Source organism: Spea bombifrons, chromosome 2, assembly GCF_027358695.1.
Source record: "Spea bombifrons isolate aSpeBom1 chromosome 2, aSpeBom1.2.pri, whole genome shotgun sequence".
NCBI classification, from domain to species: Eukaryota; Metazoa; Chordata; class Amphibia; order Anura; family Pelobatidae; genus Spea; species Spea bombifrons.
The window spans coordinates 101,206,814-101,228,913 of NC_071088.1; the positions used below are offsets into that span (position 1 = coordinate 101,206,814).

Sequence of the window (22,100 nt, forward strand, 5' to 3'; positions counted from 1 at the left end):
GCGTATAAAAGAGGCCTTCAATGAAATATCCTCTTATTCCTTAAAATTCTCTCCTCTTAACATCTCCCCACCTATTATAAACCCGAATTAAGTTTCTATCTACAAGTTCCTGTAGCTCATCTATGCTCCACTAGATGGCGGTACGTTACTCTACGGGAGATGCATTAGACAGAGTATGCTTTATAGCCAATTAAAACAAGAATTACCATGTATAACGACTGCTCATTAAATGTGCACACTGGATTCCCCTATAAAAATCAGCAAGCATTTTATGACACTTCTTTATTTCAAATTTACAGAGTACAAATAACAAAACAATAGGTGTCCCGACGCTGGTGGACAGGCTGAGACGAATGCATTTTACAGAGATAATGCTAAACTGCATACTAGCAATCACTGTGAAAGCCCTGATCTAATTTTATAAGGTGTCAGAATAAATATGCACTAGCGCAGTACGCTGTATACTCTGCATACTAACTACCGGCCAGACAGTCACTTGTGATATACCTCGGGGGACGAGTTTGTTTTAATATGCTAAGAAAATCAATACAAAGTTATCAGCAAATATATAGCATTTTATTACATTCTTAGTGTTGTATGTATTAATGTTAGAGAGCACAAAGTACAACATTTTACAGTTACAGCTATCTTTATAACAAAGTTCATGGACATTTAGGAGTAACTTCTTCATAAATGCTTCTTTTAACACCATAAGGAAGCATATATATATATATATATTGCACAGAGACGCATTATATATTTATACGCATACACGCTATATAAAGGCAAAGTGATATTTCTGTTCTATACAAATTACTTACTGAAGAAGGCCAGCATGAAGATGCCATCATTTCCCACTCTCAGCTGATCAGCATCACTAAAGTCATCCCTTGGTGGATATTCTTCTTCCTGTTTTAATATATTTCAAAGTGGGCAAATGTCACATATGCTTTAATATATTTGGAAGGATAGAAACATACATTCAAATCCTATTTAAATATAGATAGTGCAAAGGAAACTACAAAACTGAAATGAAAAAAGGTATATGGAGAGCGTCTTAATAAATAGCTCAGAAAACAATATCTTCTTGCAGGTTAGTTCATTGTCTCCCATTGTAGTTTTGGAGAGGAGTTGGCAGAGGGTTATAGAATTCAGATGAAACAGAAATCCCCAGGCAGTCTTGTAAATGCATTTGCCGTTTTATCCCATGTGGATTGCAACATTTTCAATTACCATTCAAGTGTAATTACACAGAAATCTTGTTGCTAGACCAGCTGAAGAGCAAACATATTGCTCAAAAGTGGAGTATCAATCAACCTTCTGATACCATAATTTAGCGAAATGAGAATCTTAACTCATATTAGCAAGAAAAGGTTCCACCTTCAGGTTACAGGTTGATCTTGGTATTTAGATTTTTTCCCCTAGCTTTCTCTTTGAAGAAATAGAAGAAGAAATTTTTTAGGCCAGACGACTAAAATTACAACATCTGGAAATAGCGAAAGATCCATAGTTTGCGTTAGCGTCATAACTACACTGATCGGCAAACCATTAAGTTATTCCATGGATAAGCAGAAGCTTTTATCACATTAGAGATTGATGATAATGAATATCTTTTATAATTTTAACAAACATCTTCAACTGGATGCCTGCTTAGTTTCATTATGTTTTAAAATCAGTGTATCTCTGTACATTATTTAACAATTCCAATTCAAAGCCTGCATACACGTGTAACTATGTACACACACATTTTATATATATATATATATATATATATATATATATATATATATATATATATATATATATATATATATATATATATATATATATATATATATATATATATATAACACGCACATAAATACATACACACTACAAAAGCGGACTAATGAGGAACAGATCTCATTAACATTGCCAGGGCCGGCCTTACCCTTACAAAAAAATTACTGCAGTTTTTCTGAAGTAATACTGCTATTTTTTGGACATGAAAAAACTGCAATACTGCACTTTTACTGCAGTATTACTGCACATTTACTGCATTTGTACTTCACTGTACTGCAGTTGTACTGCAGTTATTTTTGTACGGAAGTACAAATGCAATAAAGCTGCAGTACATTGAATTACAACTGTAGGTTTGCAATATAAAAAAAAAGTGCGGTAAATGTGCAGTAAAACTGCAGTACAGTGAAGTACAAATGCAGTAAAACTGCAGTAAATATGCAGTAATACTGCAGTAAAAGTGCAGTATTGCAGTTTTTTCATGTCCAAAAAATAGCAGTATTACTTCAGAAAAACTGCAGTAATTTTTCGTAAGGGTAGGGGTGTGCGACCTGTGCGGGCGCCATAGCAGCAGGGACGCATGCCCGGGACTTAAATTAAACCATTGTTTTTTAAAAAAAACAAAAAAAAAACCAAAAACTTTATTTAACATCCTTCAAGAGGCAGAGGGGGGAGAGGTAGTGAGAAGGGCCGGGGGGGTAGTGAGAAGGGGGCGCCAGAGGAGTAGTCCGCACAGGGTGCCAGAACACTTAAGGCCGGCTCTGAACATTGCTATAAAAGAATCAGCTCAGTGTGGTGTTTGAGCGGGAAAAGTCACTCAAAATATCACATGACTGACATCAATGGCAGCCTCCAGGTCTGAAGATAAACAAAGTTTTTTGGAACAAAATTAGATAAAATCAGGTTTTTGCCAATGCTGACCTACATAGCTGTATCCATCCACTTATTTTTGATAAAACATTTCCCCCCCAGGAGACCTTCAGAGAGTTAAGCATATGAGATAGACTGGTATAATTGGTTTAAAGGGAATGGTTAATCCAGTTTTTTCTGCATTGAAAGGAACGAAAAACTAGAATATATCTGTTAAAAAAATGAGAAACAAAATAAAAAAGGTAAAATGGAGAATGACTGCATGTAGAACACATTGATTTTCAATCTATTTCAGGAGACGAATGACCCTTCAGAATAGACTCAGACAGAAATAATCTCCATATTAATTGCGGAGCAATTCTGGTGTAGCAGTAGAAATATTACACGCTACTATTGTGATCGAGCTACATTTAGAACTTTGGAAGAAAATAGCTTTTTTAATAAAAATAAATAAAAATAATATTGGCATAATAGGCCAGAAGAAGAGACCTAGAGAGTCTCGAAAAAGTTTGCAACATGATGGTTTGCGGTAGTGCTCTTGAGAATTGAATATAATTCTTATGGCAAAGAACCTGCTATAGAAAAAATAATAAGAAAAGTACAGGAAAAAGAACCACGGAATCTTTAAAATAATCTAAATTTAGATCTTAAATAGTCTCGGTACGCTGTGTTCCATTTATTTTATATAATGAGAAATGCTCAGGGAATTGTATTTTTTGCCCATCTGGACTCTTTAGATGTTTTTGTGCGAGTCGCTTAGTACTCTTTCATTTAGAAGTCCAAGGTCAAATGTTACCAGACATACTCGTCCATTGTCACGCATTAGTAGAACTAATCGCCCAATCTTTTTTGGGAATAACGGTTTCATGATTAACGCCACACGCGGGTAAGTAAGAAATGTCGTAATAATTCATGTTTAATAACAGGTGATGGCAATGATTCGAGCTTCAAAGGTGGAACAAGTTCTCCAGTAAGTGTCTTTGTTCTCGGGCATGTCACTTGAGTTGGCTTTGAATGACTGTTAGATTTTATGTAAAAAGAATTACTGATTACTTCTATAAAATAAAACCCAGCATTCTTGTGCAATAGCCATAACTGATCAATTCATGAAACGGTAGCTTAGTAAGAGTCGCCGAGTTAAAACAGCACTAGAGTTCTCTGCACAGCAAGAAATACATTTTATATCAAAGTGTGAAATTGTTCCATACCTCTGAAGGACTGAGGAATATTTCATCAAACAGACTCCTAGACTCTCTAATTTGGCCGTGCTTAGCATGGAAAACAGAGACACAAGACAAAAATATGGACATATATATAAATTTGAAGCAGGTATACAGAATGTTAAGCCACCGACTGTACAAAACAACATTTATTTTGCCAAATTTGTAGTATTCTTCAGATAGCAAATTAAATATAGTGGATCACGATGTACTTCAGCACGTCAGATTTAAAAAAAAAAAAAAAATTAAAAAAAAGGTTTTTTTTTTAATATTCTACTGAAGTGCACAGAAAAAAAAATAAGAATTGATTAATATCCTTAGCATCACTACAACAATGGCTGGGATATAATCAATGAATCAACTGGAACAAGACCAGGCTTACATACAGTATGTTTCTTATGGAGTGAAATGTACCGTATTTGCTCGATTATAAGACGACCCCCCAAAATCTGAATATTAACTTAGGAAAAAAAGAAAAAGCCTGAATATAAGACGACCCCAAAGGAAAAAAGTTTTACCAGTAAATGTTAATTCATGTAAACTATTTTTTTTAATAAAAGCTATGATTGAGAAAAAGTTTTTTTTTGTTTTTATTTCTTGTATTTTCCAACCTGTCCCCCAGTTACGCACATCTGCCCCCAGGCTTGCCACTCCAATATGACACTGTGGCCCATGATATGCCTTTTAACCCTCTATATGCCACTGTGCCCCATGGTATGCCTTTTGACCCCCTATGTGCCACTCTGCCTCCAGAAATGCCTTATACCCCTATATCCCATTCTGGCATTTAGGGGGTTAAAATGCATATTATGGGGCAGAGTGGCATATAGGGAGGTATAAGGCATTTTAGGAGGCAGAGTGGCATTAAGGGAGTTAAAAGGCATTGTATAGAGCACTCTGCCTCCAGAAATGCCTTATACCCCTATATGCCACTCTGCCATTTAGGGGGTTAAAAGGCATATTATGGGGCAGAGTGGCATATAGGGAGGTATAAGGCATTTCAGGAGGCAGAGTGCTCTATTAAATCCCCCCTTAACGCCACTCCAGAAATGCCCTATGCCCCCATTTAACACACACACACACCCTATACCACCATTTAACTCACACACACACACACTCTCTCTCTCTCTCTCTCTCTCTCCCTCCCCCCTCCCTTCCCCCGCTCTCCCCCCGCTCTCCCCCCTCTCTTACCGGTGCTTCCAGCCGGGGCAGCGGGTTGATGTCGCCTTCTGCTTCAGCCGGAAGGAGGTGTGGCTAGCAGCGGGGGTTTGTATGCGTCCGTCGCGTATACTTTCCCCGGCTGTCAGAGATCAAAGTTCCCCGCACCGGCACCGGTGCGGGGAACTCTGATCTCTGACAGTCGGGGAAGGTCTATGCGACGGACGCAGACAACCCCCGCTGCTAGCCACACCTCCTTCCGGCTGCAGCGGACGTTGTCTACGCGGATCGCGTAGACGTCCACCCGCTGCCCCGGCAACACAGCAGGAAGCAAGGAAGCACCGGTAAGTGTGTGTAGGATGGGGGGGGGTGAGACAGGAGGATCCAGGTCCCCTGCAGCGGTGCGGGGGATCTGGATCTTAGTCTCCTAATCAGACCTCTATTTGAGGTCTGATTAGAAGACGACCCCGATTAGAAGACGAGGGGTATTTTTCAGAGCATTTGCTCTGAAAAAAACCTCGTCTTATAATCGAGCAAATACGGTATTTTATAAATAAAAAAAAAAAGCAATACATTGTTTGAAATGGTCAGGTTTTATTAAATGTCTTACTTTGCACAAATTATATATAATTTTTTTACATTCCAGCTTTAAGTAAAACAACAAAGTGCTTTTTATCCAACAAAGAGCAGCGATGTCTTTTCAAACCCAAAATATATAGGTAGCAACACTAGATAAACAGCATAAGCTGGACAAAACCACAATTTCATTATCTAGGATGTTAACCCACCTTCTAATCTAATGTGATAACGGATAACCAATGGAACATCAAGCTATAGCGATCCTTATCGAAACCAATGGGAGCACTTTCCTGCCAACCGTTGGATTGTGCGTTAGGCAAGTGCTTTGTTTTCCATATTGTAGCACAAAGTACTTTAATGTGCATCCTTGTAAAGTAGAGGTGTGGGGGGGCGTTAGACTGTCCCTCTTTAAGGGTTCTGCTTAATCCCTTCAGCGTCAGACTGGTTTGGAACAGTCTTCTTTACATATTGCCTCAGTCACCGAAGATGCGAAATACACACACATTCACACGCTAAATAGGTGTTGAGCTGTATGTATTCACCAACTAGTGTTATCTAGTTCCATAAGAGACGATGGCACTTCATTGTGTGTTATTTTGTGGATAGGCCCGATTAGGATGCTAAAATAGCCCTGTAGAACAAGATAAAGCGAAGTGCTTTCCTCTCACGCTACACAGAACACCATGTGATATTATAAAGCCTTTTAATGTGCTTCGCAAACATTTGGCCACCATGTGTCCTGCTGACACCAATTCCAGCCCAAGGATAGATGAGACTATACTCCTAAACGCTATACCCATGACTAGAAATTGCAATAATCAACATGCAGACATAAAGATATGATCCCTTCACTGTAGAAAAACTATTCTCCCCGGAGTCAAGGGACTTTTATATCTGTATCTGCCATGCATATATTTTAATAATCTACCGTTGGAATATGCTTATTTGTAAAGCCCTCTTATACAAAGACAAACAGTTGTTTTAAAGCTGGTACACTTTCCAAAATTATTAATACTAATATTTTGCATACACATGCACAGCCCCTAAATAAATCCCTCAAAAGCGCAATTAAAAAGGAAAGCGGAAAAATATAAGACCGAGTCTGCTCCAATATATCATGGGAGAGGCTACAGGATACTTAATTATTATGTCTGGGCCGGGAAAATAACACAGTCATATATTTACCTCTTCTGTCCCATGCTTTCTAAAAGCTTATGTAGAAAAAGAATAACAAGTGGTTATTGCCCAAAACACTAATAATCTTTTATATCAGACATCTGAAGCAATAAATTTCAGTCCTCTAGTTCCGCGCACTGCTAGGGAAATATAACAAACCAGATGCAAGACTGGCAGAGTTTGGGACCCACGGGACGAAAAGACTGTTTTGTTCCTGAGAAACCCAATTATTTCTTGAGGCATTGTCACTTTTATGTCATTGGTGCTTTATTTCGTTTGCCCAATAAAATGTTTCAGGGCAAACGTTCCTAAAAATACCTAGAAATGAAGCAAAAGTTTTAACTGGTATTCTTTAATGGGGCAATGGACGTAAACTAATCACGTTTGGAAAAGCACTTATTTTAGTCAGAGGTTCGATGGGATTTAAAAATGAATCAACGGTAATCAGCAAAAAGTGTTTTTCCTTTTCACGATTTATTCTATTTTTGCATATATGTCACACTTAAATGTTTCAGATCAATGCACACAATGCCACGATCTAAAGAAATTCTAGAACAGATGAGAAACAAAGTCATCGACATCTATCAGTCTGGGAAGGGTTACAAAGGCATTTCTACGGCTCTGGGATTCCAGCGAACCACGTTGAGAGCCATTATCTATAAACGAAGAAGACCTGAAATGGTGGTGAACCTTCCCAGGAGCGGCTTTGCCTACAAAACTTCCTCCAAGAGAACATCAGTGACTCATCCAAGAGGTCACAAAGCCAGACTAACATGTAAAGAACTGCAGGCCTCACTTGCCTCAGTTAAGGCCAGTGTCATGACTGCACAATAATGGCATCGATGGGAGAGCAGCAAAGGTCAAAACCACAATGGCTCACATTTGCCAAGAAACATCTTGATGACCAAAGACTTTCAGGATAATATTCTGTGGACTAATCGATCAAAAGTGGAACTTTTTGGTAGAAATGGGTCCCGTTACATCTGGCATAAAACACAGCATTCCTCAATATGAACTTCATACCAACAGTAAAACATGGTGGTAGTAGTCTGATTTCTTGGGGCTGCTTTAGGACCTGGGTGGCTTGCCATAATCAATGGTACCATTAATTCTGCTCTCTACCAGAAAATGTGCGGGCATCAGTTTGTAAAGTAAAGCTCACGCGCAGTTGGGTTATATAGGGGGATAACACACAGGCAAGTCCACCTCTGAATGGCTCAAAATGAAGGGTTTGGAGCAGCCTAGTTAAAAGTCTTGACTTGAATCCAATTGAGATGCTGTGGTATGATCTTAAGCCCCCCCCCATGTAGCCGAATTAAAACAATTCTGCCAATTCATGTCCTCCACATCTTTGATTAACTCTTCACCCTAAATAAATGAAATGATCATTTAAAGCTAAAAAGCAGCATTTTGTGTGTACCCATGTTATCTTTGTCTTATATTAAAACGATATAATAAAGCTTGTGGTATGGTGTACTCAGTGGACGGGGTGATTTTTGTTACATCATTGTAAACAACATTTGGTGTATAATCCTGAGTGAGGGTATGAAGAATTTCACCTTAATTATGTAGCCCTAGAAAAAACTGACATACAATTGTCCATGATAAATATGGGTTGGAACACATATATTCCAATTATATATATATATATATATATATATATATATATATATATATATATATATATATATATATATATATATATATTCCAAACGTTTCACCCCGACTAACGTTTGGGGTCTAAAAATTGGGTGCGTCTTATACACTGGTGGTAGTGCGTCTTATACAGTATACAGTTCCTGTTCAAGCAAGGCAGAGGGGAAACAGCGGCCACCACGGAAGTGGGCAAGCGGCAGCAGAAGATCTGCAGTTCAGGTAAGGTGGGGGAGTAAGTGTGTGTGTGTGTGTGTGTGTGTGTGTGTGTGTGTGTGTGTGTGTGTGTGTGTGTGTGTGTGTGTGTGTGTGTGTGTGTGTGTGTGTGTGTGTGTGTGTGTGTGTGTGTGTGTGTGTGTGTGTGTGTGTGTGTGTGGGGCACAGGGAGGGGGAACAGGGAGGCTGAAAGTGATGTGCATGTACTGGCTGCCTGAGCATGATAGGAGTGCAATTGCTTACAGTTGCTAGCAACCAACAATCACACTCACATCATTGCCCCCAAAAATAGGGGTGTAAGGGCAAAATGCAAGTTACATTGCATCTAAGGCATGACACTGGTTATCAATTATATTCAACAGTGAGTTTTACTTTGAAGGTAAGAGGGCGTTTTGCTGACCTCTTCCGTTTGAAAACAATGCAATGACATACTGCGTTACTTAGTTACCCAAGTCTGTCTTATATAAAGATTCGTTGGATGATCTGAAACATTCAAATGTGACAAATAAGAATAATAAAATTGTAAAGGGAGCAAATACTTTTTCACAGCACTGTATGAGGAATGCAAAAGCTATAGTTCATGGCATTTTAAGCTTATGTTCCTTTTAGACTGATTCTTTTAAGCTATGTATTTTTTCCCATTAACACTGCAAAGATTCAGACAATAAGTCAGCCTATGATAAATCTGTTTTCTTTGTTGTAAAACATGGCTGATGCGAGGACCCAGACTTAAGGGGAAGGCATACTTCCTGAAGACATCTACTATTTCAGCCAACACATAGGTGTTGCGAATCTGAACCTCTACAAGTCTTGCTGTAAGAGCTTTTGACTTGCAGAAGGTGTTATCTTTTCACTTATTTGTAGATTACATTGTGCACATGCTACAGTACTGCCGTGTCTCGGGCAGTTTTTTTATTTTCTATTAATTTTGGCCCAGCCAGTTATTTCTCGCTCTCAACTTAGAGCTCTTTCTAGGTTTCCAGCTGCCTGGGTATTTAATCATCATTCACACTATATCAGTTTGGTCTCAGCAGATCACAACTGGTTTAAGGGTGGTTATTGCATATACTAGTCAAGCAAATCACTGTAAAAAACAGGGGATGTGGAACATAAGAGATCAATCTAGTTAGAGTCAGTGAGAACCATGTTCACTAATGCCTTAATGTCAACAGAAAGAGAAATATGTAACACCCTATGGTATACAGTTCAATTTAATTTTGTTACAGTGCTTGGCAGATTTCCTAAAAAAAATGATGACACATCTCACACATCTCTAGGAAAACTTCCTACTGCGAGATTTTGGTCTGGAATTTGGTCTAACTGCCACAACCAGAAAATGAAAAATAAGATAAGAAAAAGAAAACACATCACAATCCTGTATAAAGTTTCAGTCACCAGCAACACCTGACTCAATGACCACAAATGAAAATCAAACAAGCTTGCTTACTTACTCTCTGTGCTGCTTGCGCGGCTGCTGCGGCCATTGCAGCAGCCTTGGCCTTCTCAGCCTCGTCATAGGTTGGAAGGGTGGTTGCTACACTGTAAGGAGGTGGCACAGGGTAGAATTCATTGTGTGTTTCTATTGACAAACAAAAGGAAACGGTCAAGACAAAATAAGAAAGACATTTTAGCTTCTAGAGGTGGGGTTTGGCAAAATCCTTTAGGATGAATTTGCCACAAGAAAAAAAAAATACGTAACGTAAATATTAAATGTTGTGTTACTTTTTTAGAATTATTTACCATGTTGGGATTTATTCCTATGAGTACCAGGAGCTCAGGATCAACCTTTTTCTTTTCTTTAAAGTTTTGTCATAGTAAGATTAAGGTGATAACGTTTTACGACAATTCATAAAGCTTAGTTTTAACGATTGCTAAGGGTTCACCCTGGGTATCACTACGTGGTATATATGTGCCACTACATACCACCAACATAGCTGATATTAACATATCTAAACACACACAACACGCGGGAGCATACAAGAGAAATGAAGGAACACACCAACATAGACAACATCCCATATGTAGATTATCAGTGGACTCTCTTCAATGTGTAAGTGCACTTTCTTCAAGTAAAGTGCTCACTAGCAATTAATCTATCCTAACCTATGGTAACATGCAGCAGCTGGTCTTGCTCCAAATGTAATTAAGCAGTCCCCCCCAACAGACATCTCTGATTGGACTTAAGCAAGCCCACGTTTACAGAGATGGCTTTGTATTATGACCCTGTACATTCATTCAATTAAAACACAGCTTCTATATGGCAAAGGTTAGATAAAGTCTCCTTTATTGCAAACAAAGCATGCGTTTACGTGGGATTACCATTAGAGCAAGTGAATTGACCTCATATATGCTTGTCCTGGGGCACAGAACTGAACACTTTGTTGACTTTTGTCAGGAACATCTACAAAGTTAACGCCATTTGTACAAGTTCCAGTAACGTGTTTTCAAGGGCATTCCACTTTTGGTACTGTGAAGTTATTTGCATTATCTAGGATGATACAACTAGCAGACGCACCTGCATCTGTGGTTCCTTCCACGGCAATGCTGCTGTACGGTGGAGGAGATACATCCACTGTAGAGGAGGTTGATGACTGTGCAGGCTGTGAAGAGGTTGAAGGCTGTTCCGTGGCTGCGGCTTCTGAAGGGTCATCCTCATTTTGAAGCTTAAAAAATAATAAAAAAAAGTAAAAGGTGAGAACAGTTACATCTGCAGTGGGATTTTTCAAAATGGCTGCACAGAACTTCAGACAGACTAGTGTCCATGCATAGCTTACACTATATGACCATAAGTATGTGGGCCCCCGTCCTAATTATAGAGTTTAGGTGTTTCAACTACACCCATTGCTAACAGATGTATAAAATCAAGCACATAGACAAACATCGGCAGTAGAATTAGGGATGCAAAAATATTGGTGCAAGAGGACATGGTAGGAGTTTGTTGTGAACCAAAGCGACCTGCACAGAGCCCTGACCTTAACTGAACACCTATGGAATTGAATGCCGATTGCTAGCCAGGCCTTCTCATCCAACATCTGTGCCTGACGTCACAAATGCTCTTTTGGCTGAATGGAAACAATTTGCCACAGGCACACTCCAAAATCTTGTCTAAAAACTTCCAAGAGGGGCGGAGGCTGTCATAGCCGCAAAGGTGTAGACAACTCCATATTAATGCCCAAGGTTGTTGAATGGGATGTTCAACAAGCTCATATAGATATGACGGTCAAGTGTCCACATACTTTTGGTCACTAATCATAGATCTATAATGCCTAGTGGGCATAATATATTAAGTACACATAGCGTGTCAGTTATATAAAACATGGTGAAAAGTTTGACAACTGGAACAATAATAAATAGAATAGTCTCATCAAAAGGAAACACCTTTGGTTGCTATTGTGCCAGGGCCACTAGGTTCTATTTTTAGACATTTCCCAATGAGAGAGTATGTGTCCGACTGTGGGCACATGCAGTGCTAATGAACCAAGGCACTATGATTCATAATGTTTGCCTCTCAGGTTCCTTTCTTTTAGTGAAATTAGGGTGGATGTCACTCAAAACATTTGTTTACTTTACAAGCAGCTGCTATCCACTTTCAGCCAGGCATTACTAATGCGTGTGCCAAAGTTAGAGACCGGGTCCAAGACCAAACCCTGCCAGTAGCTGTCATCATACTCCCCGACATGTTGGGTGTATCCGAACCAGGTTGCTTTTGTTGGAGAGTGTGGCAGCTCAGACCATTCTGCAGAAGAACAGACCTCCAACCAATTTACCGCTCCCTTGTCTCGTCAGAAAAGTTGGGAGGTATGTCATATCTAGTACATCCGTTTTTCCCGATGTAGAAACTCAAACCTTAATAATTATTTTACTTTGTCTAAGATTCAGGATATCTTTATGGCTACCCCATGCAGGATTAAATTCACTCTCTGTATTAGCCTCTGCTGGGAGGTTCCGTTTATCGTCAACAAGCTTACGTGCCATCAAGCTGTACTGGGTGAGCTAAGAGGCTCACACAGAAACATTGCAGAGCACAGAAAACAATGGTTACTCCTTTAACAAATATCTTCTGAAAATAAGAACTTTGTTACTTAATTTGAACCTGCCTGCCATGGTGATAGATCACAGCTATGTGCACTTGTAAGCCTCTCTCTTTCTGAATCCGCTATAAAACAGATTACCCACATCTAATTAAGAGTTTAAATAAGCAACCAGAAAATTAAATACATGTTGGTAAAATAAGATTAAAAATACATAGGATTTAGATACATAAGCCACTGTGCAATGCGAGAAAGAAACATCACAAAAAGCCAATGTTTTCAAACAAACCACAATGTTGCTTTTTCACATTTATCTCATTATTTTTATATAAACAAAATACTTGCATAATCCAGTTTAACTTGTACCAAACTGCCAACTGTAAACTTTGTCAAGTCAAGGAGCTGCTCCCAAGCGTGCAAAAAGTAAAGACGTAGAATTTGCAGACATTAGGAGAAAATGAAAACAAAAAAAAAAAAACTGAAGCGTAAGAAATACTGATATTTGGTGCCAATTACAATATTTAAGATTTGTTATATAATATACAGTGAAGGAGGCAGGAGGCCCACTGGGCAAAGCTGAAGGCAGGAGGCCCACTGGGCAGGGCTGAAGGCAGGAGGCCCACTGGGCAGGGCTGAAGGCAGGAGGCCCACTGGGCAGGGCTGAAGGCAGGAGGCCCACTGGGCAGGGCTGAAGGCCAAGACCACAGCGGGTGCTACTCCTGTCAGCTAAGAACAGGAAACTGTAGCTACAATTCACACAGGCTTGCCAAAATTGGACAATGGAAGACTGGAAGAACGTTGCCTGGCCTGATGAGTCTCCATTCAGCTGCGACATTCAGACGGCATGGTCAGACTTTGGGCATTGTTTAAATGCAACAGCCTACCTGAGTATTGTTGCTGACCATGTCCATCCCATTATAACCACAGTGTACCCATCTTCTGATGGCTACTTCCAGCAGGATAATGCTCCATGTCACAAAGCTAACATCATCTCACACTAGTTTCTTGAACATGACAATGAGTTCACTCTACTCCAATGGCCTCCACGGTCACCAGATCTCAATTGAATAGAGCACCTTTGGAATATGGTGAAACGGGAGATTCGCATCATGGTTGTGCAGCCGATAAATCTGCAGCAATTGCGTGATGCCATCATATCCATATGGACCAAAATCTCTGAGGATTGTTTCCAGCACCTTAAAGAAAGTATGCCACGAAGAATGAAGGCAATTCTGAAGGCAAAAGGGGGGAACCAACCCGGTACTAGCAAGGTGTACCTAATAAAGTAGCCAGTGAGTATATATACACAGTGATATAGTTATATTAGACTTGTGGATGAAGACGAGTCTGACGCTTGGCCATTTGGCTGAAGTTTGCTAGGAAAAGCATTTTATTCTGGCCAAGTGGACAGCCCATTCCACCACCCAGTCCTCAAAGCACATTAACACTAAAGGATGCAGTTATTACCACATATTTCCATAGGGTAATTCTTAAAACCTAGACAGGATTGGGAACCACTTAACTGATTCACCTTATTTATTCTGTATTCAACTATTAGCTAATTAGGAAGCTCTAAATTATGCAACATAACCTGTATTACCCGACAACCATCCACTAGCACCAGCATGGGCAAATAAGCATCATAGGATCTGAAATTCACCTAAAATCAAAGAACGCTACAATCTGACTACCTCTGATGTATAGCATGTGTACCAGTTATGTAGTGTGTTGGATGTATGTAATATATATCACACAAAAACATATACACACAGTACTATGCAAATATCTTAGGCAGGTATGAAGAAATGCTTTAAAAAAAATAGACATTAATAGTTTATTTTTATCATTTATCAAAATGCAATGCGAGTAAACAGAAGAACAGTCTCAATAGAATCAATATTTGGCCTTCAAAACAGCATCAATTCAATTCTTCTAGGTACACTTGCACAAAGTCATGGATTTTGTAGGCATACAGTTACGCGAATGACTAAACAATAAACAGATGCTAATGATCATCAATTTAATATGTAGCCTAATATACAGTAATTAACTAAAACGGTTACAGTTGTGTAGGAGGAATAAAGCTGGGTGAGGAACAGCCAAACTCACTAACAAGATGAGGTTGCTTAATGTCAAAAGTCACACATCATGGCAAGACTGAGCGCAGTAACAAAACACATGGTAGTAATACAAAAAAAAGCGCTTCTCACCCTAAAAAAGTTGGCAACAAATATATAAACATAATATAAATGGTTTATATAATATAAATGGTTTTGGTTCTATGAATTGGCCAAAGCATAATTAAACTCACCCACCACGTCAAGGCACACTCTCAATAAGGTGAGAAACTACTCTCACCTCCTACATAGTGGGCACACAAAGCAGTTTATACTGCTACCAAAACCTTATTAATGTGTTGGGGGAGGTGCAATTAAACCTCCTCCCTATTAACCCCTGGACAGCAAGCTGCAACCAGACAAATAAGGAGCCAACAACCTCACATATGTGCAAGCAGAGAAAGGAAAAATGTCAGTGCGTTAAGCTAGTCCCAGGTTTAAATTTTAAGCCTGGGCCTAGCTTAGTGCACCAACATTTTTCTTTTCCCTAGTTATCGGTGAGGTTTCTCCTACGCAGAACTTTCAAGGCAGACAAGTTTTTTTCAAATCTTATGTCCAAGCTTTTTTGAAGAAACACAAAGAAATGGACAATGTCGAGGACTGAAGACGCAGTGGTCAGCCAAACAAACTTAGTACAGCAGATGAAAGACACATCATGCTTGCTTCCCTTCGCAATCATAAGATGTCCAGCAGTGCCATCAGCTCAACATTAGAAGAAGACAGTGGGACCCTGGTACACCCATCTACTGAACTCTTGACGTGGACCTACAGCTGAGCTAGAAGCCTCAGTTGCTCCAGCAGTTTTGAACACAATGATTTCATGTCCCCAAGCTGCTTCTCTATGTTGGACTCTCCTGTTCTCCAATAGCAAAGAACTGTTTTTGTTCTTGATTATATGTCCGCTGCTGCCTGCCTGGGTCCGACACTGTGGATGTGTTATATATTTCCCCCTTTTTCAATAAATAAAAAAAGTGAAGCTGCCATTTATCTGGCAACCCTATGTGTAATAAGGCTACTCATCCACAGGATGCATGCATGAGCGTGTATAACAGAAGAATGTATAAATAAGAGATCATTTGCAGAAGGTGTCAGCTCTTGCCAGACAGGGAAATCAAGACAGCAGCTTTATAGCCAAAGTGCATGTAAGAAGAAAACAGGAGCAGCGAGGGTTCAGCTCATAAACCCAATCAGTGAAGAATCTACATGTCTGGGTACAAATTATTATACCTGAATGCGAGTTTATGAAGTCAAGCAAGGGATGAGATGATGGCATTTTTATAACATATGTTGCTGAAATGCTACGTATAGTATTTTGAATAATAATAAAAATATATACCGTATTGGCTCGAATATAGGCCGCACTTTTTTCCCCCACTTTAAGTCTTTAAAGTGGGGGTGCGGCCTATATTCGGGGTCTAGCGCCTGACGCCCGGGACATGCAGTCCCGGGCGACGGCCAGGCAGCGGGGTTAGGATACAGATCCCCCGCAGCGGTGCAAGGGACCCGTATCCTACTGTCTGATACGCTCAGACAGCCTCCCGTGCCAGCACTTCCCACGGGGGTTGCCGGCACGGGAGGTTGTCTAAGCGCATCGTGCGGACCGTCCGCACGATGCATTTTACCTCTGCCCCCTCCCGGACTTACCGGAGCAGACTCCCGGGTGTCTTGCGGGGGACATCTACGCAATACAACTTCCGGTGCGGGCACTGGATGTGCCGGCACCGGAAGTTGTATACGCGTATTGCGTAGATGTCCCCCGCCGGCCCCGCAAGACACCCGGGAGTCTGCTCCGGTAAGTCGGGGGGGGGCAGAGGAGGACAGTGGTAGCATATCTCAGGGAGGGAGGACAGTGGCAGCATATCTCGGGGAGGGAGGACAGTAGGTAGCATATCTCAGGGAGGGAGGACAGTGGCAGCATATCTCGGGGGGGGGGGACAGAGTGGCAGCATGTTTTTTTGGTGCTTTTTTAAAGAAAACAACTTTTTCTTTAAAAAAGCACCAAACTTTTAGGGTGCGGCCTATATACGGGCCAATACGGTATATATATTATATATACATACACACATACGTATATTTTATCCATGGTAAAAAAAAAAAAGTATATTGGGGATAATAGTGGTGCTTAGAACCAGGGTGGTAAAGAGAAGAATGGGTTGACAATCCACGAGACTGAAGCAAAGGTCTAGAAGAAACCGATTATATTGCCAGGAGCATAATGCAAACACCACATTAGCCTTATGGAAGCAAATCATGCTTTAGAACCTTTTAGAATGTTAAGCTGCCCTGGGACACAAACAGAGAACTTGTTCTACTGGGATAGAGAACTTGTTCTGCAAGGCCAAACATTTTAGCATGATACGCTAACTGACAATATACCATACCAAAGCGCAAGGCTTATACTTATTCCTAAAGGTGCTGTTCCACTTCCACTGCTATTTTTATTATTTTTGTTATAAAAATATAACATTAGAAAAGCCATCCAGACTTGTTTTTTTAATCCTGTAAACATCGGCTTTACCTATTAAGTTTGCTGGATCCCGTTTACTTGTTATTTAACACAAAAGCAAGCACTGGTAGAATAATGTGTTAAAGTGTATTAAGATAGCACACCAGCGAGTATAAATGTACGTAAGCGGAACAGCAGCTTTCCCTACAATCCTAACATATGCGCCGGTGTCCTATTAGGTGACAATGTTCACTTATTCGTGAAGTCGTGTTCTTGAACTAGCGAACTTTACACTTCATGATTCACACCCATCAGCCTGAGACATAATGTATCGCAATCAAATCACTGTCTGGGTAATAAAACCAGGATCCCCAAAGACCAAATGCTGATCTGACCACCTTCTACCTGTCATGATATTGAACCGTTTCCACCTGACCGCTCTTTTAATGTTAAAATACATATAAATCTTGAGATCATTGTTCCTGGGCCAGCTGCCAGCTGCCTTTATGCTTTATAAACGCAAGTTATTTCCATGGCTGATGTTACTGTGAATGCCACGGCTCATCGTCATGAATCACATCTTCCTGCTCAGAGTCCATGGCTGAAACCTGAAGGTTCTCTTATTCGAAAGCCATTAGAATGGTTGTCCTCTACTAAAACATAAGTGACGCGTCTTCTAGGGCTTACTGCCAAAGTTACTTTTATGAAGCAAATAAGCGTCATGTGCTGATTAACTTATTGCAAGGGATGCGCAATGATGCTACCCCAAAACTCTTACAAAGAGTTAATTTCCTTAAATATGTACCCGTAGCTTGGGGCACTTACTCTCCTCTGTGTTTCTGACAAGTGGTGCGGCCATGGATTTAGTACAGAAAAACAGGCTCCCACTTTTGGGTTCAAAGAAGACATTTCTACATCAAAGGTCCTCGGTGCGGACGTGTAGCCAACAAGACACAAAAGAGCGTAAATAAGTAACATTAAATGTTTCAAATTCTGGTGAAGTGCTAGGATGTATATATATTTTTTTACTGTTATCCTCACACTATTATTATTATTATGGCCAAACAATTCCTTAACTCAGTAACTCAGGCCATGCTCACTTGGGCGGTTGCTGCCGCACATATCAATCACCCATCATGGAATACGGCACGCTCTGATGTTCTCTAGATGTACAGTCAATTAAAGTTAAAAGAATGACAATAGAATTATGAATCAGGTAGGATGACCACATTGGCCATCAGTTAATGAGCAGCACGCTTAAAGTGAATTCATACACCCAAAGTACTGCAGGGCAACATGTGACATCAGCAACATGTGACAAGTATGTGTTGCCAATAACAAGCAGTCCAAATACTTGACTCCCTTCTTCCGTATTTATATTTGGAATAGAAACATAGAAATTGAAGGGAGACAAGAACCATTTGCTCATCTAGTCTGCCCATTTTTCCTGATGTAGAGCTCTCAATCAGGCTTTGGTCTCGTCTTAGATTCAGGATAGCTTTATGTCTATCCCACTAATCCTTAAATTCCCTCGCTGTATCAGCCTCTACCTCTTCAGCTGGCAGGCTATTCCATTTATCTACCACCATACTGGTAAAGCACAGCTTTCTTACATGACATCATATTTTTTGGAATAGTTCTTATGGGACGAAACAGACACGGGATTAAACGCAGTGCCTCGATGAGCACATTATATGACATAAATCAAGGTAGACAGAAGGCATTTCCCAGGATTTGTCACATTGGGGTTATCTGTGAGTATTTTGGCACGAGGAGTCTATCGATTACATGGTTTCTTCATTCAGTTAACATACAAAGGAACTTACACACAATATCCTATCCCTATCGCAGCTGTATAAATAATTCTAGATCTAATGACGTGTAATAAGGTAACACATGTCACTAAACAGTTATGCAGCTTTACAGATAAGCAGAAACTCAAGGCCTTACAAATGGAAAATGAGAGAACAATTGGACAGCGACTAATCACAGTTTAGTCTGCCTTCCAAGATGGAGACTAAACAACTGCAGGCTGGACGCATATATTACAAGCTACAAGGGCAGGCATGAAGAGCCTACAGAATCGCACTGCAGCGAACGAGAAATAAAGCGTATTGAACCAACACCGCCTCCATACATGACACATAACAGTGACGTCAGCCCAGCTCTTACCACTTGGTATCGATTGGCCGCTTGGAGGTATTGGTGATCCATGGCTTGATGGGGGAAGCCCCGAGCTGGCTGCGTTTACCTATGTAAGAGCCTCAGCCCTTGTGCTCTATAAGTAGCTTGAACCGTCCGCCGTGTTTGCGGGCCGTCCCGTATCTAGCTGTCCCTTCGCTTCCTGTTTGTGTGTGAACCTCTAGCCTCCCGTAATCTACCAACCGCTAGAGAGCGAGACTCTGCCCAACCCCTTCCAGCACGGAAGACCCGCCTATAGGGCGGAGCCAGTCACACCATAGAGGCAGGGTTGAATAATGTTACTATGGATTCTGTAAAAAGCGTCTCGTGTCGTGGCGCACTGTGGTGTCGTCATCAGGAGCGCGTCTCAGGCTTGGGTGGCGCAAAGGCGATGTGAACACGGCGACGTAGGGCTTTCGTGAATTAGATGCATCACTTTGATGACTAGGAATCGTGGGAGTCAGCGTTAACTAGATTGATTTCTAATAATCTTAACTTCACAAGTTGCAGAACTTGATATGTTTAGTTTTTCCTTGTTTTGCATAATTTCATATTTAGGTTTAGTTGGACACAAAGGGGTCTATTTGCTAAAAGGACAGTTTGCCTGATAGTTGTTCTCTATACATTATGAAGGGTAAGCCCCAGCGAGCTCCTGCTGCAGGAACAGCTGGGCTGGCCCTGTGTAATGTATAGTTAAATCTAATATTTCTCCAAAGTCTCCTTGCCTATTGAATTCTGCATTATACAGGGCCACCTTCTTGCTTGGGAAACGTGTTGGCTCTCCCTTAGAGAGCGGACCCCAGAGTGTATTCGTAGAACCCTGCCAGCATTTCTTTAGTATAAAATGAATTGAGATGTCGTCGTTGTGATTAAATTCTTTTATTAGGCATTCCTTGTATCCCGCAATGGCAACAGGGTGTGTAAAACTCCCCAACAACTATAAAAATGCAAAAATAAACAATTTCTAGATTGCCAAGCTGTTTTTTCTTTTCATAATTGACCGTCATTTCGTGCAACTAATATTTGATGACGAGACAAAGGTTGCCACCAGCAGATAACTAAAAGAAAAGTCCCTAATAAAGGCAAACATTGTTCCCTGCGGTAAACTCACCTCCTTTTGATTTTGCACGATGGTCAGAGGGGTTATCGGTACGTCAGCAGAATTCCAGTGCTAATTGTAATTGTAGCCCAGCATTACACGTGCCAACGGCAACCGGCCTCTATTCACACGTTTGTGATCCCCAGCAAAGGTGAAATAATGATTTGATTAATTCATATTAAAAGGGACAAAAAAATTAAAAGTGGAAATTTCATAAACATTTCAAATATTAGGAGCTTCCTGTACCACTATTTTTCCAATAATCCTTCAATGATCAAAAGGAACAAACAAGATTTAGCAGCCTACAATATCTATACAAAAAGAGGAAAAGAACAACAGCCAGAGCTACACAACCTCTACAGTAACACAAAACTTTGGACTTGCATATACACTTACTGGCCACTTTATTAGATACACCTAGCTAGTACAGGGTTGGAACCCCTTTTGCCTTAAGAACTGCCTTTATTCTTCATGGTATACTTTCTACAAGGTGCTGGAAACATTCCTCAGTGATTTTGGTCCAAATGGACATGATGGTATCACACAGTCGCAGCAGATTTGTCGGCTGCGCATTCATGATGCAAATTAATGCTCTTTTGGATTGAGATCTGGTGACTGTGGAGGCCATTGGAGTAGAGTGAACTCATTGTCATGTTGAAGAAACTAGTTTGAGATGATGTGAGCTTTGTGACATGGTGCATTATCCTGCTGGAAGTAGCCATCAGCAGATGGGTACACTGTGGTCATTGAGGGATGAACATGGTCAGCAACAACGCTCAGGTCGGCTGTCACGTTTAAACGATGCTCAATTGGTACTAAGGAGCCCAAAGTGTGCCAAGAAAATGTCCCCCACACAATTACACCACCAGCCTGAACCGTTGATACAAGGCAGGATGGATCCATGCTTTCATGTGGTTTATGCCAAGGTCTGAGCATGTCATCTGAATGTCGCAGCTGAATGGAGACTCATCAAACAGGCAACCTTCTTCCAGTTTTCCATTGCCCAATTTTGGTGAGCCTGTGCGAATTGTAGCCTCAGTTTCCTGTTCTTAGCTGACAGGAGTGACACCCGGTGTGGTCTTCTGCTGCTGTAGCCCATCTGCTTCAAGGTTAGAGGTGCATTCAAAGATGGTATTCTGTATACCTTGGTTGTAACGAGTGGTTATGTGAGTTTGAGTTATGTCGCCTTTCTTTCATCTTTGAACCAGTCTGCCCATTCTCATCTGACCTCTGACATCAGCCAGGCATTTTTGTCCACACAACTGCCGCTCACTGGATATTTTATCTTTTTTGGACCATTCTCTGTAAACCCTAGAGATGGTTGTGCGTGAAAATCCCAGTATTATTATTATTTATTGTTTTATATAACACCATCAAATTCAGTAGTGCTGTACAATGGGTGTACAGGACAAAACAAGTAGTACTCTAACTGACAATATACAAAGCGTAAGGCTTATACTTATTCCTAACGGTGCTGTTCCACTTGCTCTGCTATATTTAACACTTTTGTTATAAAATATAACATTAGAAACCTAACTTCTAGTGAACACCTAAAAGCATCCAGATTTTTTTTTA

At 40.5% G+C, this 22,100-nt stretch overlaps 1 protein-coding gene across 3 annotated transcripts in view; it reads right to left on the bottom strand.

The window, feature by feature from the left end:
* The window catches only part of NDFIP2 (Nedd4 family interacting protein 2), a 29,735-nt gene extending 10,090 nt beyond the window's left edge, over positions 1-19,645 (bottom strand). Inside the window, exons 1-5 of one of the 3 annotated variants that reach the window (XM_053455380.1) lie at positions 19,418-19,645; positions 11,167-11,314; positions 10,103-10,230; positions 3,858-3,917; positions 822-909 (exon numbers count right to left, since the gene is read on the bottom strand). In XM_053455380.1, the coding sequence (XP_053311355.1) occupies positions 822-909; positions 3,858-3,917; positions 10,103-10,230; positions 11,167-11,314; positions 19,418-19,459 (466 nt within the window). In that variant the 5' untranslated portion in view covers positions 19,460-19,645. The remainder of the gene's footprint in view (positions 1-821; positions 910-3,857; positions 3,918-10,102; positions 10,231-11,166; positions 11,315-19,417) is intronic. The other 2 variants (XM_053455379.1, XM_053455381.1) reach the window with 2 other exon arrangements.
* Between the last annotated feature and the right edge of the window lie 2,455 nt (positions 19,646-22,100).